General features: G+C 46.3%; 1 protein-coding gene across 2 annotated transcripts in view; it reads left to right on the top strand.

The window, feature by feature from the left end:
- Positions 1-18,033, top strand: part of evi5l (ecotropic viral integration site 5 like) — a 30,140-nt gene extending 12,107 nt beyond the window's left edge. Inside the window, exons 4-20 of one of the 2 annotated variants that reach the window (XM_083693814.1) lie at positions 1,463-1,687; positions 2,033-2,107; positions 2,353-2,478; positions 3,055-3,198; positions 3,293-3,382; positions 3,933-4,030; positions 4,318-4,378; positions 4,661-4,714; positions 5,483-5,515; positions 6,229-6,369; positions 9,276-9,392; positions 9,525-9,665; positions 9,897-10,061; positions 10,497-10,643; positions 10,906-11,001; positions 11,244-11,339; positions 12,807-18,033. In XM_083693814.1, the coding sequence (XP_083549940.1) occupies positions 1,463-1,687; positions 2,033-2,107; positions 2,353-2,478; positions 3,055-3,198; positions 3,293-3,382; positions 3,933-4,030; positions 4,318-4,378; positions 4,661-4,714; positions 5,483-5,515; positions 6,229-6,369; positions 9,276-9,392; positions 9,525-9,665; positions 9,897-10,061; positions 10,497-10,643; positions 10,906-11,001; positions 11,244-11,339; positions 12,807-13,136 (2,139 nt within the window). In that variant the 3' untranslated portion in view covers positions 13,137-18,033. The remainder of the gene's footprint in view (positions 1-1,462; positions 1,688-2,032; positions 2,108-2,352; positions 2,479-3,054; positions 3,199-3,292; positions 3,383-3,932; positions 4,031-4,317; positions 4,379-4,660; positions 4,715-5,482; positions 5,516-6,228; positions 6,370-9,275; positions 9,393-9,524; positions 9,666-9,896; positions 10,062-10,496; positions 10,644-10,905; positions 11,002-11,243; positions 11,340-12,806) is intronic. The other variant, XM_083693815.1, reaches the window with a different exon arrangement.
- Positions 18,034-18,329: the final 296 nt, after the last annotated feature.

The raw sequence follows: 18,329 nt of genomic DNA, 5'->3' as shown, positions 1-18,329 counted from the left end.
GTCCTTGCTGATATTCCGGGGCCTTCCTCATGTCCTGAAAAGCTGGCAGCTCGCCCCCAGTGATGGACTGAGCTGTCTTCATCGTGTCTGGTAGGGGGGAGTGGAGGTGGACCTTAACGAGCACTTCACAATGACAGAGGTGATAGTCACTTAGGCAGGTTACATTTGTTTTCTTGGGCACAGGAACAATGGTGGTCACCTTGCAACAGGTGGGGATTACAGACTGGGACAGGGAAAGGGTGAAACCTGCTGCCTGCATGCCGTCTGGGCCGGCTGCGTTGCCTCTTAAAAGACCCTTTACGCCGGTCACAGAGATCGAAAGCACACAGTCATCAAAAGCCGTGAGGGCCCTCTTAAGCTCGTCTGGGAGAGAGGCATCGGTGTGCGTCGCCCAACTGGGTCCCCTGTAATCCGTGACAGTCTGCAATCCTCTCCACAGCCGTCTTGTGTTGGGGATGTGGTAATGCGTGTTGAATGCGGTGGACCGTGCTTTTAACGTTGCGGGGATGTCACCGTTTACGTCCACGGTTTCTGGCTGGGAAATGTTCGCACAGTCATCCTGGGAGCAATGTCCTCTATGCACTTTTCTGATGAAACCTGGGACTGAGTCTGTGTATTATCGGTCAATATTATTGGTCGAGGTGGCCAGTCAGCGGAATCAAAACAATCTTGTCGGGGCGCTCAGTGGCGTAGCACACTAAGGTGCATACCATATCATCGCAAGGTCCCTGGTTCGATTCCGGCCATCGATATATCCTGCATGTCATCCCTCCTCTCTCTCACCCATCCTTCCTGTCAGTCTCTACTGTCTCTATCCCATTAAAGCAGAAATGCCCTAAAATATATTTAAAGAAAAAAAAAACATCATTACAACGTTATTTTCCGATTGGTCAGACTAGCGTTGGATAGATCTCGTCACAGGCTGTAATGATCACAGAGAGTAGTGAGGGATGGATGGATGGGGGACGACATAAGACATAGGACAGAGGAGATGGGTGACAGAGCAAGGGGGAAAGAGGGGAGATGATAAAAGACAGGATGGATGGGGGGGAAAGAGGAGACGGAGCAAGGGTGAAGGAGTAGAGACGATGAGAAGAGAAGCACAGAAGAGAGGATGAAAGAGGGAGAGAGGAGAGGACAGACAGCAAGGGAGGAGAGGAGAGGAGAGGAGAGGAGAGGAGATGGATGAGGGACAGAGGAGAGGACAGGACGGATAGAGCAACATGGGAAAAGAGGAGAGAGGACAAAGGGAGGTTGAGGAAAAAAGAGGAAGCACAGATAAGAGGAAGGGCAAAATGTGAGTGATCACCGCAAGGTAAACAGGAAGTGGGGATCAAAGGTTCAGCATGAAGATTATGATTAGCAAACAAACACCCTCTCCTTCCTCTCCCTCCCCCGCCCCCTCCTTTCTCTTTCTCCCTCTCTCCCCCTCCTTTCTCCCTCTCCCTCTCTCCCCCTCCAGGAGTTGATCAGGAAGGGCATCCCCCACCACTTCCGTGCCATCGTGTGGCAGCTCCTGGGCAATGCCACAGACATGCCCGTGAAGAACCAGTACTCTGAGCTGCTGAAGATGTCCTCGCCCTGTGAGAAACTGATCCGCAGGGACATCGCCCGCACCTACCCCGAGCACGAGTTCTTCAAGGGCCAGGACAGCCTGGGCCAGGAGGTGCTCTTCAACGTCATGAAGGTGAGACTGAGAACCAGTGGGGGGGGGGGGGAGAGGGGGAATGACCTTTGACCTTTTACATTCGAGCTCTGAGTTGTTTTTTTTACTAGTCTTTCTTATAAGGTTTTACTGCAGAGGGGGAAATGCTCATATAGCAACATATTATAGATGCATGAGCATGTGTATTTATCAGGGGAGGCTGGTGGAGGTAGAAATCGGAGGACGGCTGCATTGTAATGCATGGAATGGAATATGGTATGGTATCAATGAGGAATGGTATCATTTCACGCAAATGGTATCGTTTCATGCATTTACAATAAGCCTGTCCACCGATTTCTTTTTTGTATGTATACGTGTGTGCTGCAGGCGTACTCTCTGGTGGACCGGGAGGTGGGCTACTGCCAGGGCAGCGCCTTCATCGTTGGCCTCCTTCTCATGCAGGTAACGTCTCTAGTCATTGTCCCCTCTGCATGCTAACACACCTCTGAGCGAGATACAGAGAGCTATCCTGGTCTGACCTCTCATTCTCTGTTGCTCACACTGTATGAATGAAGAGCCGCTGATAATGCTTATATCGTAGTACACACCTACACACACACACACGCACACACACGCACACACACACACACACACACACACACACACACACAGCTCACCCCATCTGTCTGTCTCCTGTGCTTGTCCAGATGCCAGAGGAGGAGGCGTTCTGTGTGTTTGTGCGTCTGATGCAAGAGTATCGTCTGAGAGAACTGTTTAAACCCACCATGGCTGAGCTGGGCCTCTGTATCTACCAGTTTGAGTACCTGCTGCAGGTAAGAAACTAAACCCTAATTCACACTACAGAGCCGATCTGAGCTGAGCCGAGCAGTGCTGGTCTGGCCTGGTTACGCATCCATCCACCATAGACACTGAAACAGGGCTGGAAAGGATAATGTGAAAAGAAAATATCAGATCGGCTTTCGTTCTTACAGCCTGTAACAGAAACAGTTGTTTGAAACCGTTCTGCATTCCATTCCATGCATTACAATGAGCCCATCCTCCGATTTCTACTTCCACCAGCCTCCCCTGAGTAGCGTAGCCCACTGGTGTTCTTGTGTAGTGAAGCATGGAGGCAACAAGCACAAATCTTGCAGTGATAATGGTGTCCACAGGGGGGCACCAAATACACTCACACATATCCTTCTACCACCAGAAGACAAGGTTCTGTGGCTCCTTTTGCCTCAACATCCAGCAGAAACTGGTTTCTGGGTTTGTTATGTTCTTTGGAACTTCCCAGTATTCCAAACTAGTATTCCGGGCTGGATTTGATTGTGCCCTAGTCTATACCTCTCTCTCCTGTACTCTGACATCATCTCTCTCTCTCCCTCTTTCTCTCTTTCCTCCTACAGGAGCAGCTCCCAGAATTGAACGTTCACTTCCGCTCCCAGAGTTTCCACACCTCCATGTACGCCTCCTCCTGGTTCCTCACCCTCTTCCTCACCTTCCTCCCGCTGCCCGTCGCCACCCGCATCTTTGACATCTTCATGTATGAGGTAGGAGCCTCACTGTGTGTGTGTGTGTGTGTGTGTGTGTGTGTGTGTGTGCGTGCGTGCGTGCGTGTTGACCGTACTATCTGTTCTCTCCCAGGGTCTGGAGATCATATTCCGTGTGGGCATGGCCATCCTGCAGTACAACCAGACAGACCTCATCCAGCTGGACATGGAGGGCATGTCTCAGGTCAGACCCACTGTTCTCTGCTTTCGTCATCCTCGTCCCACTGACTCCTAGTGTCTCTCCCAGTGTCTTCCAGTGTTGTGTCCCAGTGTCCCCCCCCCGCTGTCCACACACTGGCCCATCCACGGTCCTTCCATCTCCCTCTTTACTAGGAAGATCTATTAGTTTGCTATGAAAGGCCCCAGTCGCTATATAACATATTCAACAATGAAATTAGCTGTCTTTGTACAGATTGACATCTTTGAAGTTGACATCGTTGAAGTGTCTCTATTTATCATGTGATGTCAACACATAATGCTTGCCACCCCCCCCCCCCCCCCTCCCCCCACACCACTACCAGCTGTGACTCATTTTCTAAGCTCAGCTGGAGGCAAACACCAACCAGCAGAAATAAGTGTGTTCTTTATACAGATTGACATCTTTTGAAGTTTCAAAATAACCATGTGATGTCAACACATGAGGCCTCTGTTAGCAGCTTTAGCTTCAGTAACCATGTCTTATCATCCCCCCCCCCACCCCACCCCCCCACCCCCACCCCTCTCTTCTGTAACAGCACTTCCAGAAGGTGATCCCCCACCAGTTTGACAGCTGCACAGACAAACTCATCCTCAGGGCATACCAGGTCAAATACAACCCCAAGAGGATGAAGAAGTAGGAGGACTTTTCTTTTCATCATTATTTGAATGAGAATAATCTAGTAATACTCCCTGAGGGGTATAGTGTTGATGCACAGTATGGTTTCTCATGGGATGTGGTCTGTCGGGTTGTTGGCCTCAGTGTGAGATTAAGATTAACGACCGTTTTAGTTTCTGTTTTCACAGTGGAATATATATAGAAGATAAGAGGTTTTCTGGTACAGATTTACATACGTAGAAGAGAGAGGGACATAAGGTTGTTGATTCAGATACTAACTGTACTGCAATGCTTTTATTTGCTAGGCTTGAGAAGGAGTATACCGCAATCAAGAATAAAGAGATGGAGGAGCAGATAGAGATCAAGGTGTGTGTGTGTGTATGCGTGTGTATACGTGTGTATACGTGTGTATACGTATGTGTGTGCGTGTGTGTGCGTGCGTGTGTGTGTGTGTGTGTGTGTGTGCTAATAATTGAGCTACAGTGAACATTAGTTTTCCAATTCCAAAAGTGACTGATCTTTTTATTATTTTTCTCTCTCTCCCTGGACTACGCACACACACACACGCACACACACACACACACACACACACACACACACACACACACACACACACACACACACACACACACACACACACATTCACAGCGGTTACGCACAGAGAACAGGCTCCTGAAGCAGAGGATTGAGACATTGGAGAAGGTAACACTTGGCTCTGATTCAGATTCTCACTTAACTGCTTTTGTCAATCAGGATTATGATGTCCAATAATACATAGCCAAATGTTGCAAGCAGATATTAAAAGCATAAAGCGATTAAATCTTAACTGGAATAGTATTATATAATGCATAATGTGTATGTTAGTCAGATCACTTTGTGTTGAGTATTTAGATTAAGATGAGTGAAGACCGGTGGAGGTAGAAATCGGAGGACCGTTTTGCATTACAATGAGCACGTCCTCCGATTTCTACCTCCACCAGCCTTCCCTGATTAAGATGTTTATTTTGGGAGTGAGAGTGGATGAGAGAGCGGATGTTTAAATGGACAGACCTCATTTTAGATGAGTCACTCAATCCCTCTTTCTCATCCAAGTACTCTCGTAGTGAGAGCTTTTCTTTCTCCCTCTTTCTCTCCACTCTCTCTGAGTAATATCTCTTTGTCTTCCCTTTCTCTCTGGTGTCTATATCTTACCACCATCTTCTCTTTTCTCCTGCTCTGACACAAATCCTCTTCTTCTCTTTTGCTCATTATTATCATTTTCTTGTCCTCTTTTCTTTTCTTTTCTTTCATTTTTCTGTTTCTACTTTCCCTTGTTTTCCTTTCCTACCCTGCTCCATGTTCATCCACCTCTCTCTATCCTCCCCACACCCTCTCTTGCTTTCTCTCCCCATCTTCTCCACACATCTCTCTTTCTCTTCCTCATCCTCCTCTTCCTCATCCTCCTCTTCCTCTCCTTCACTGGTGTTGTAGGAGAGCGCTGCTCTGGCAGACAGACTGATACAGGTACAGTACTGATAAACCACCAACCCCTCCTCCTCCTCCCCCTCCTCCTCTCCTCTCCTCTCCCCCGCTCACCCCTTCATCCCTTCCTGTCCTCTCCCTTCCTCCTGCACCTGCCTCTCTCCCTCTCCTTGACGGTGAAAAGCAACGCCTGACTTCTGCATGGGAGAACGTTTTTTTTTTTTTGTTTTTTGTCTGTCTGTCTGTCAGGTTGATCGTCCGTCAGTCTGTTTGTCAGGCCATGCCCCTCCCACCCTTGACTGCATGTGCATCTGTGTGGCCAATTGCAGGACCTCTTATATAAAGACATGCCTGTACTGTCCAGTCCCTGCATGAGGCATGTGGAGACACAGGTGTTCTCCCCAAGGCACTATGTCTGTCTGGCCCTTTCTCAGTCAGTAGGACAAATTCTTCTGGGTGTCTTTAGATAGAAAACAATACAGGTGTTTGTCGTTCATCTACATTCAGGTCTCTTAACTCTAATAATACTGCATCTAACCTCAAACAGATTAAACCACCGTCATAGGCTCCACCCTTTCTACACTTTCACTTTGTCTGGGTTTTCACCAAAACAAACAAATACATACACTGTATACACATGCTGTAGTAAAATATGCTGTGGATAAAGTAGATTTAAAAAATACACAACCATCGGTCCCCCCTTGCAGCGTTGCCAAGGAGCCCCGACCCTGACCCCTCATGTCATATGTTTCCAGGGTCAGGTGACGCGGGCGCAGGAAGCGGAGGAGAACTACGTGATCAAGCGTGAGCTGGCGGTGGTACGACAGCAGTTCAGCACGGCCAGCAGCAGCCTGGAGAAGGCCCTGGACACCATCAGAGAACTTCAGCAACACAAGGTACGTGGTCAGGACATGTGGTCCTCTGTGGCTCAGTTGGTAGAGAATGGTGCTAACAACGCTTAGGTGGTGGGTTTGATTCCTGGTGGGACCATATATACTGAAATGTGTGCACTCACTGCAATGTAAGTTGCTTTGGATAAAAGCGTCAGCTAAATGGCATATATTAAGGTAACTATTGTAACAACAGCAGAGCAAGGTAACTGACTACTGACAGATAGGCCTAACTAACTACTGACCTGGGGTCAGAGTTTGGGTTTTGACAATAAGGAGCTGCAGCAGCACACAGTAAATAACTACTGACCTGGAGTCAGAGTTTGAGTTTAACAACGAAGAGCTGCAGCAGCACAAGGTTACAGGGTGACAGGGTTAAACACTGAGGGGGTACAGGGTCGCTGTGGTGATAGAGAGCTGATCCAGATTCAGGATCATTCCAGCGGGACCCATGTCGTCTGATCAGTCACGCTTTCCGTTGTAAGACGATGGATTCAGGACGTGATTAGTTCCCTCAGTTGAATTCAAATCAGTCATGACCTGGTCTCACGTGATGTGGTGATTTGGTCTTTCTGAGATGGGAGCATCATGAACCAATATAAAATAGTTCTGCAGTGGTTATCAAACGGGGTTCCAGTTCCACAAGTAGTTTGAACTGGTAAGAAACCAACTGTATTTTAGCATCATTACTTTTCTCAGGTTATGTAAATGGACTGATTTTGTTTCCCGCTATGGAAAAATACTAGCACTAGTGGGTAGGGGATGGTGGGTGTGGTCTGTTTTTTTTTCTTCTTGTTCTTGTTTGGGGTTGGCAGACATGCAGTCTAACTCATTCTGACACTAGATTGCTCACCCAGACAAATATAGACATAATTTCTGGATTTGCTTAAATTTGAATATTTTAACTTGTAAATGTTAAAGACGATTGCACGCTAAATCGATGACATGGTGAGAAATTATGCAGCGAGGGGAAAAAAATAAGAAAAAAGAAAAGAGAGACTGTTGTTGCTGGTGAGAAGGGGGGGGGAAGCGTCAACGTGGATTTCCCCGAATAAGTATCGAGTTAGGGCTAAGGCTCTTTAAGGCTTAAGGCAATCTGGCCAAGATGGCAACTGTGACGCAGTTTGTGCGTTTTGGGCAGTGTAATGGTCTCTCTCTCTCTGTGTCATAATTGACTGTCAACAGTGATATCCATAGACTCACTATTTAAAGAAAATAAGTACAAATGTAAAACATTGCATTTCATATACTGTATGAACAGTATTACGTTCATGAGTTTTTCCCGGTTAAGTCACATGGTCAGAAAAGGCTCTCAGCAAATGTTTCACACAAAATCATCACAATCAGTGTGTGGTTGTTTTGTCATTGTTTAGATTGTGTATGTGTAATGTATTGTAGTGTATTGAGTTTAGAGATCATGTTTATTCGCACATTTCCCCAGTGACCGCAGTTTCCTACTTCTCTCTGTCGGTCCAATCTGAAAACCTCAAACACAGAAATAGAATCATAAACAATAAAGTTGCCCTATTATTAAAATCAATATCTAATTTCTCAGGGTGGTTTTAACTCAAATGTCTGTTTTATTTGTTTACTGGGCCTAATGCACTATAGAGTTACTGCTTTTGATTGCTACATGCTAAATGGGTAGACAATGCCTGTAGCTTAGCTGGGAAACTGTAACTGTGTCACAGTTGCCATCTGTAAATAAAATAAATAAATAAAAAAGTAATTCTTTCTTCTTCTAGCATTGTGACTGCCAATGGCCCCTGGTCCTAGCATAGATTTGTCTTTCTTATGATGACTGATGTATAGGTAATACTTAGACAAATGTACTTTGTACATTGTAAGTCGCTTTGGATAAAGGCGTCTGTTAAATGTCTAAAATGTAAATGCAAACACAATGGGAGGTTTGTCTGTGTGTGGGTGTGGGTGTGTTACATCGACACAGGCCTAGCCTGTGTGACATTGCCTTAAGGTGCATAGCATCATGTGGGACTGCATGTGTCTCTTTGCATTTTCTGTTGCTTGTTTCTCTCTCTCTCTCTCACACACACACACCAGTCACACTCACACACACACACACACACACACACACACACACACACACACACAGAGTTCACACATCTCACTTCTCTCTTTCTCCATCACCGCTACATATATTTTCCCATACTTGAAGCAAAACACAATTTGACGTACAGAAATGGGGAAACAAAGAGAGAATCAATGCGATGGGTTTGGTTTTGTTTGTTTGCTGTGGAGCGGGAGTTTCACGTCTGGTGTGTGATGGTGGATGAGATGACTGTCCGCAGTGGAAGTGGCCTGGGTACAGTAGTAAGGTTGAATTCACACACCCACACCTTCCTCACAGCTCTGTCTCACCCTCCCACATCAAGACTAAAGGTAGAAGGCAGTGGAATTTACAGATCAAGATTTCCTCACACCAAAGACTCTATCTCTGCCCCAGTTCCCGCTTTCTCTCTCTTTGTCTGTCCCAACTCTCTGTCTCGGTCGTTTCTGTTTGTCAGTCCGTGAGAAACTGCTGCTGGTCTTCGTTGTTTCTGTTGTCCCCGATGCCAACCACATCCCCCCCCCCCTCCCCTCCCACCCCACCATAGTCTTTACCAAGACCACAGCGTTTCTCACCATACTCTACTTCTCTTTGTGAGAGTGGTTCTGTACAAATGGGCTTGATCCACTTGTCTGGTCTATTAATACATAATACATTTGTTAACATAAACAGTTGATTCATGTTACTGATTGGTCAGTCTGTGGGGTCTCAGTTTGTGATTGGTTGACCTTTGGGGTCTCAATCGTTGATTGGCCTGTGTGTGTTGTCTCAGTATACAGAGTAATTGTGTGTGTGTGTGTGTGTGTGTGTGTGTGTGTGTGTGTGTGTGTGTGTGTGGTCTCAGTATACAGAGCAGTTTGTGACCGGTCTGCAGACGCAGCTGGAGCAGTCACGGCTGCAGGAGGCGGAGCTTCTCGGCGCTCTCAAAGAGATGCAGGACAAAGTACTGGACCTAGAGAAGGTGAGCTCACACTCCCCACAGTGTGTGTATGCGCGTGTGTGTGTGTGTTCACGTCTCTACCCTGTGTGTGTGTGTTCACGTCTCTACCCTGTGTGTGTGTGTTCACGTCTCTACCCTGTGTGTGTGTTCCAGAGGAGCAGCTCCCTGCCGGATGAGAACAACGTGGCGGCGCTGCAGGAGGAGCTGAAGCAGGTGAAGCTGAGGGAGCTGGAGACGCTGCGCATCTTCAGGGAGATGCAGGACACTGTGACAGACCTCAACCAGCGCTGGCAGGTGACACACACACACACACACACACACATACATACTGTAAACACACACATGAACACACACACACACACACAGACATACATACTGTAAACACACACATGAACACACACACACACACATATACACACACACACACACACACACATACATACTGTAAACACACACACACACTCACACACACACACACACTGGTTGTAGGGTGTCCTAACCCCATCTCCTCCCTCCTTCCCCCAGCACCACATGTCGCGGGGCGGTGGGGGCGGCCACTGGAAGGAGTCTCCTAAAAAGAACGCCATGAACGAGCTGCAGGACAAGCTGATGGGCGTGCGTCTGCGGGAGGCCCAGGCCCAGGCCGAGCTACGAGAGGTCAAACTCAAGGCCCTGCAGCTGGACAGCCAGGTCAGCCTCACCACACGCTATGTGTCCACACTCGCATGCAGGACAACAACAGTATACAACGTGGACTCCCGATTCTCCGTTGAAATAGTTTCTCAGTTTAAGACTAGGCTTGATCTAGGTTTGGGAAACCACCCCTGTGTGTTTGACCTTCAGTTTAAAACTGTTTTCTCACCCCTGATGAATGTCGTAGTTGGCTGGGGTGTTGTTCACAGTAGAGTTCATATCTGCTGAATAAGATACACACACACACATTTACCACAATCCAAACACCAGTTTCTCACTGTCAGAGTGACACACTTTTTCTCCCTCTCTCTCTCTCTCTCTCTCTCTATCTCTTTCTCCCTCCCTCTGCCTCTGCCTCTCCTCACCCCTCTCCCTCTGTCTTTCTCTCCCGTTACATCCTACCTTCCCCCCTCCCCCTCTCCTCTCCTCCAGAACCAGATCAACAGTAAGCTGATCGGTCGTCACGAGCAGGAGAGCGCCGCCCTGCAGGAGAGGCTGGCATTGCTGGCGGGGCAGAACAAGGGGCTGCAGACCCAGCTCAGCGAGATGAAGAGGAAACAGTCCGAGTCCGACTGCAAGGTTAGAGAGGAGAGTGAGGGAGGGGGAGGGAGGGAGACAGAGAGATGGGGGGGGGGGGGGGGGGGGGGGGGGATGGTAGAAGGGAGCGAGAGGACAGAGGGACAGAGAAAAGGGAGATGGAGAGGTAGTTATGGATGGCATTGATAAAGTGGGCTGCGGACTTTGGGACTGCTCGAGGGAATCATGGATATTGCACTCATACAGACATTTAACCTTTTCTCCCTTTCCCCCCCCCCCCTTTTTCCATCCTTTGTCTCTGTAGAGTAAAGAGGAGGTGATGGCGGTGCGGCTGAGGGAGGCTGATAGCATGGCTGCTATGGCTGAACTGAGGCAGAAGGTAGCTGACCTGGAGATACAGGTAACGTGCGTGTGCGTGTGTGCGCGTGTGTGTGTCTGGTCTATTAATACATAATACATTTGTCAACATAAACAGTCGATTCATGTTACTGATTGGTCAGTCTGTGGGGTCTCAGTTTGTGATTGGTTGACCTTTGGGGTGTGTTGTCTCAGTATACAGAGTAGTGTGTGTGTGTGTGTGTGTGTGTGTGTGTGTGTGTACGTGTGTACGTGTCTTATCATCCTTATCCTTATGTTCTGCAGAAGGAGGAGGGGCTAATCCAGGGTCAGCTGAACCACTGTGATTCCAGACAGTACATCACCCAGCTCCGAGACCAGATTTCTGAACTCAAGAACGAGGTCAGACACACACACACACACACACACACACACACACACACACACACACACACAGTATCAGTAAAAGCCCCGCTGTGTCTGTGGCTAGCTAAACAGTATCAGTAAAAGCCCCGCTGTGTCTGTGCTATCATTCATCTGAGAATCATGTTGGCCACCACGTATCCGTGAATCGCGTCTGTCTGAAGGCCTTTCTTGTAATCTGGGACCACCAGCCCCCCCCCCCCTTCATGACCTTTACCACCACAATACACACTTACCCTTGTCTCTTGCAGGGCTGAAAGAGTTAGGTGGTGACCTTTAAATGAATGTGTGTGAGAGAATGTGCTGAAGAGATCAGATTCTCACATGCTTGAAAACACACACAGACACACACAGTATACACATACACACACAGTATACACACACACACACACACACACACACACACACACACACACACACACCATCATAATCATCAGCGATCACTCAGGGTGGAGATGACAGACCCACACAGTCATCCAGAGAGAGGCAGTGCGTGACAGCGGCAGGGATGTGTGTCGTGTGAGGGAGTCATAGGAGAGCCCTGTCCTTTGATATCTCTCTGTGCAGTATTTCATCAAGTGCATTTCTATTTTGATATGTTCAAAATCAGAGCATAATAATGGGATTCTATCTAGTCAATCTAATATCGATACTGACACAGGCAGTCATTTCATGTGCTATATTCTGCTCTTGCGTGTAAAAGAGAGACACAGAGAAGGAAGGGGGTGGGCGTGTGCAGAGTCATAGTTTTTCCATTGGTTAACCACAACCCCGCCTCCTCCCCCTGCCTCAGTGCTGTAGGGACTAAAACTCTGAGATTTGTCCTGACTCAGTATGGTACCTGTGTACACACACACATGCTGACGCACACAGAGACCTAGGCTGTGGCTTGCGTCTGTCACGCAAGGACACCTACTACACTCCATTGATGTAGGCTTTATAGTAGTCCACTGCAGTGACAACACACTCACACTGGCAAAATGGTGGGTGCTCTCATTAAGTTATTTTTAAAGGATAAAAAGACTGTACCGGCAGCTGAAAAAAACACAGTTGCTCTGATTTTCTGTAAACCCTATTGACCTATTAATAATTTCCTTGGTACTAGATGTAGAACACACACACACACACACACACACACACACACACACACACACCTCATAGTCTAGCCCCTCACTGCAGACAAGACCACTATACCAGGTTGCTATAGTAACGAGCCACCCTGCAACCACACTTTTCAAGTGTTGCATGCACTCTTTTTGCCAGCCAAAGCATAGTGACACAAAATAAAAAAAATAAAAAAATATGTATATGTTATGTCTTAAATTTATATAAGATACCTGTGTATATGCAGTATGCAGTATACAGCAATGTTGATATGAAAATATTTGCCAGATCTTTGGAGGTACACTGTCTTTTAAATATTGTTTTTCTCTCTTGTTTATTTAGGTCAGGCAGCTCCGTGGACAGCCCTCCAAGTTCGCCCCTAGCTCTCTCGGTAGTGGCGGCGGCTATCAGGACCTCTGCCTAGCCAGCCCCGCGTCGGCCGAGGGCGACTACCTGAGCTCGGACGAGGACCTGCTCCCCAGCCCGCTGCCCCCCAACGCCCTGTACCCCGCCCTGCCTGCGTCCTGCCACCCCTCGGACCGCCTGGACAGCGAGGGCAGCACTGACAGCGAAGTGGAGGAGAGGGAGAGGGCGGCCCACTCTGACCCCCACCACAGCCCCCAGCAGCTCTACGCCACCATGGTGTGTGCTGCAGAGACCCTGGACAACTGAGCCATGAGGCCCCCCCCCCTCCTCCCCCCACTCTGGAGGTCCCTGATCCCTGGTCCTAATCTAGAGGTCCCTGGTCCCTGACTTAGACTGGTAGAGATACAGAGATACTCTACATGAAACTCCCTGGTCACACATCTAGGCTACTGGAGAGACAGACAGAAACTCTACATAGCCAAACAAACTCTTACTCTAACCTGTAAAAGGCACTGACTCCTCCTCAGCCTCTTCTTCTCCTCCTGCTTCCTTCCTGATCGCTCTCTCTCTTCCTCGTATCGTACTCCCCCCCCCTTATCTCCATCCTACAGTATACCTTCTCCCCATCTCTCTCTCTCTCTCTTTCTCTCTCTCTCTTTCTCTCTCTCTCTTTACTCCTGTGCCTCTGATGCCCTCTTAATTCACCTCTCTCTCTATCTATATTTACCCCTGTCTCTCTTTCATTATCTGTCTTTATTCTCTCCATCACCTCGGGCCGACCCTGTGTGCCCTATGGTGGGTAGAGTCAACACCAGTCCTGCTCTCTTCTCTCACCCTTTCTGTTAGTCTCTCTGCACTGCACTGCACACCGGACCCGAGCATAGAACCGAACTGATTAACAGTGTGCTCGCTCACTGTGCAGCAAACATATCCTGATGACACACACACACACACACACACACACACACACACACACTTGTGTAAGCCAAGAACGGACCAACAACGTGCGACAGCTGTGACCACTGTATGAGATCCATGGGACATCACTTTGATGAAATGAATGGACTCAGAAATGGGCTCAGTGAAAGAGAGGATGGATGGATGGATGGATGGATGGATGGATGGATGGATGGATGACCTATTGGGCTTGACCCTGCACGATACGAACCGTTCCTTGGGAGACTCTTTCTCCCTCCCTTCTTCCTCCTATCTTGAGAGTGAGTTAAACCTGTCTGGCTTAAAAAAGTGGACCTACTGTATAGACAAAGTCGTTCTCCCCCCTTCTCTCTCTTTCTCTTTCCCTCTCTCTCTTTCTTTCTCATTCTGCCATTTCAGGAAGATTCCACTTGCCACCTGCACTGCCTCTTATAAAGAACAATTCTCAACCCTTCACTCAAACCTCACAATAGATACTGACACCTTCTTCTGGGAAAAGAGAGAGGGAGAGAAAGAGAGAGAGAAAATAGGCAGGGAAAGAGTGGAGTAAGTTATGGACTTGTACACAACAATATCATAGTGATGTTACTAGGTGACATGCATAGATGAATATTAACAATTTACCTTACTTAATATGTGTGTTGTGTGTGTCTCTACGCCTTGCAAACAAAATAAGGCAAGCGAATTACGATGGCTGATGTCAAAATATCCATCATGACCTAGAACAAGAAAAAGAAAAAAACTCAACGTACGTTGCCAAATCTTTGTTGTTTTTTTGCTATTATTTATATGTTCTTATTTATTTTGATATTTTTTATTTTTTATAAATCTATACAAAAATATAAATATAGCCTATAGATACCAACGGCTGCCAAACTTTATATATAGTTTATTTCCCACCGTCCTTTGTGCCAACTTGAATCCTGAGTCTGTTGAGACAGTGTCCATGACGATGAGAGTCAGAGAGATATAGAATGTGCTGCTATGATTTATTTCCTTCTGTCTTAATTTTGTTTATATTTTATGTTCTGCGTATGAACCCCAACGTGCAGCCTCCCTTTAACTTTTGAAGAATCAATGCAAAAATAACTGTGAAAAATATTTCTGCTATATACTTAATATTGAAGTCTCTATGGCTTGTTAAGATACCCACACCTGAACTACTCCATTATAAACAGTTTATAAATGTTTAATAAGGCATTTATTAAGCCCTAGGAGCAGACTTTACCCCCTAACTTATAGAAAGGGGACAGTAACTGCCCAACCTATCTTTAGTCTAAAGGTGAGGCGAATGTTGGTGACAACTGTCAGTCATGATGAGGCTATTTTCTTTTGATGCTGCTTGTTATGATTGGTTACTTTGGTCATGTGACCTGTGTCTATGAGTAACGTGTGGGTTACGGCCAACTGATGTTCAGAGAAATATGAGAGGTTATCATTTGTCTGTATGTGTTGATGGAACAAACTGCTTTTTGGTGGGGACCAGAGGCAAAAACAAAGAACAAGAATTAGGGGTCGTCATCATTATCATTTTCTATAAAGGCTGAGGGCCATTTGATACTGGTCACCCCATTGTTTATGCTGTATTCTACAATGTTGTTCTCATCTCTGTAAAGGTACTGTATTATGACCTCACCACCCTCTGGTCATCCACCTATGACATCATCCTCATTCCACTGCCTGTTATGGACTACATTTAGAGGTGTATTAAGGGAAAAGTAGTTCTCATAGAGGAGGCTGACTGAATGTATTTCACTCAATCTGATGCTGTAACTAAAGTCCCACATGATCTCAGACATACAGCGTAGTATTTTGCCTAGTTTAAACACCCCACTGGCAAGCTTACCTTCAAGGCACAGTTCTTCCAAAATACATTAGCGGGCTTTTGGTAGATGGTTCTTCACACGGAAAGCTGTCTATGGTCCTGGAAAAAACATCAGTCCGAACAAATTAGTCCACAGTTTGGATTTGTTCAAAGTAGCTTCGCTACAGTACCTTTTGAGTGAACTACTGTATCTCGTCAACATTCTGATCTCACACATTCAGATGTCATGAGCATATGATAAATGTCAGTCTTCCCCATTGCAGAGCATTAGGAGGAGGAGTCCGCCGACTAGGTGTTACATTTCCCAAGCAGTGAGTGACTTTGATATCTATGAGGGTTGAAAAATAGAAATTGACAGGCGTGCTCCCCTGAAAGGAGGCCAATGTGTGTAGCCTATTTTTAATGGTTTCAGAGCATTGTGCTCTCGAATGTGTCACTGACACAGACAGATGGAGGGAGAAGACTGTGATAGTGACTGGAGCGTGGTTTCACGAGTGTGAAAGAACTTCACTGCGTGAAGACGGCGTATATTCTTACAATAATGACTGCAAAATTTATGGATTATTACTACAGAATGACACAGTATGATAAAACACGAAAACTATAGTATACATATATGAAAATATATACATTATATCACAATAACAATTTTAGTTGAGGATCTGGAGAACGTGTGTGTGTGTGTGTGTGTGTGTGTGTGTGTGTGTGTGTGTGTGTGTGTGTGTGTGTGTGTGTGTGTGTGTGTGTGTGTGTGTGTGTGTGTGTGTGTGTGTGTGTGTGTGTGTGTGTGTGTGTGTGTGTGTGTGTGTGTGTGTGTGCGCGCTATATTGAACAGGGTGTTGAGCGTACAGAGCAGTGTGTCTGCTTTTTGTACGACAGAGAAAAGCCAAACATCTCTCTAAGTCTAGACCTGCTCTGGTTTTGAAATAAAGGGGCAAGGTGGAGCCACTACCGTCCTGCTTATGCCCATCCTATCCTTTGGAGGGGTTTAGGGGCTGTTTTCAGACATCTCTTCTAATGGACCGTTGTAGTATTAAGGTACTATATGATGCTTTGCTCCCAAGTCAATGCATGCCAACTTTCAATATACAGTATATTGTGCTCTCTGTTTTATTACGGCCTGTAAAAAATTATACCTTGTTCTCAAATTTAGTGAGCACTCCACAATGCCAATATCAGACTATAAATGTGTGCCAGGCTTTTGAAGCACCATGTGAATGACTTGTGACGGATGAAAGGGAGACCTGTTGCAAACTGCCAAGGAAATAAAGGAAGCCACGCTCCTCCAGCAAGGTTCTACCTCCCATGTAGCTAAAGAGGATGTTAAATCAGTAGGGGTAGGATTACAAATAACTACCTTTTAGTGGTCAGGCAGCAACCTTCCATTGCAGCGGTTGAAATCAGTGTTCCGTTGCCTGATTTCACTTTGGTTCAGTTGGTGTGCTTTAGCAATGGGATTGAATTAGGATTCAGTGTCTTCAAGCCAAACGTCCACTGTATCCACTAGATTCAGTCATAGATAAGTGTCTGTTCAACACAGAGAAGGCAGAAGTTGCCCCAAGCCGCTGATACAGGGTCAGATTTTAAAGGTCAAGGTTAGGATTGGGATTAGATGGGTGAATCTGATCTGATCTTAGATCTGTGTTAGTTGACTCACTCCACACTCACATACTGTACCACAACACTATACTTCTGTTCGGAGACCGTGTATTATAGCCAACGACAACTGGAACTACTGTGACAGATGTTGTTTTATGATACAGATGAGAATTTCATTGAAAACTGTGTTTTCATCCTTGTCTTATGCTTATCATTGTTACAGCTATTCCTCTGGGTTATGATCATGGCCAAAATGTTGGGTGCGGGACAGGGGGAGGTGACACCTCATATGGTGCCAGAAATGTAGGTAGATATTACACAACAGTACTGTACACCAACTACATGTGTATGCATATCGAATGCAATTTTCATAGACAATTCCCTCTCAATCCGTCATTTAGAGTTGAGTCATTTGACGATTTTGAAATTAAGTCCACAAAGACAACTCAGAAAGGGGTCTACTTGAATGACACCCCCCCCCCCCACACACACCCTTTTGTCTCTGAGAATTTTGTTGTCACTATATAGAGTAACAATGAAACTGAACAGCTCAAAAGCTCACTATGTCTACACCGTTGTCTCAGAGACAGACCCCCCCCCCCCCCTTTATGGAGTGTCCTCATGACTACCCTGGTTTCTAGGACCTCACTGATGTACGTAAAGGGCGGTATGGTATCTATCCACATCATGCCCTCCACTCTCTCTATTGCGGTTCTACCAATGTGTTGTCAAGTATATTAATGACAGTAATAAAGATATTAATAATGACAATATGATGAACAAAAACATTTCCGTGTTCTGTACTTGATGAATGATATGAAATAAACATTGACACTACATGTTTTTGGAGACCGTGTTAAGGTGTGTTGTACTGTTTAAAACTTGTGTGTGTGTGTCTTCTTACATGTAGATACAGTAGAAGTGTATTTTGACTTTCTGTTTTTCTTCTCTCCATCCCTCTGTTCATGAACTGCCATTTTGTAACTCCAGACTGTCTCAATCCGCTGGTTTTGTATGTTGACACTTTCTGAAGAATTTTCAGCACTCATAGATTACTCAAGTGACAGCCCCCCCCCCCCCCCGCCCCCCCATAGAGTAGCTTACATGATCTTCCTGTTTCACAATTCAAACCAAGATAT

Source organism: Argentina silus (genome assembly GCF_951799395.1).
Source record: "Argentina silus genome assembly, chromosome: 22".
NCBI classification, from domain to species: domain Eukaryota; kingdom Metazoa; phylum Chordata; class Actinopteri; order Argentiniformes; family Argentinidae; genus Argentina; species Argentina silus.
Note: the sequence above shows the minus strand (reverse complement) of the source record. Positions and strands in the feature narration are given on the sequence as shown.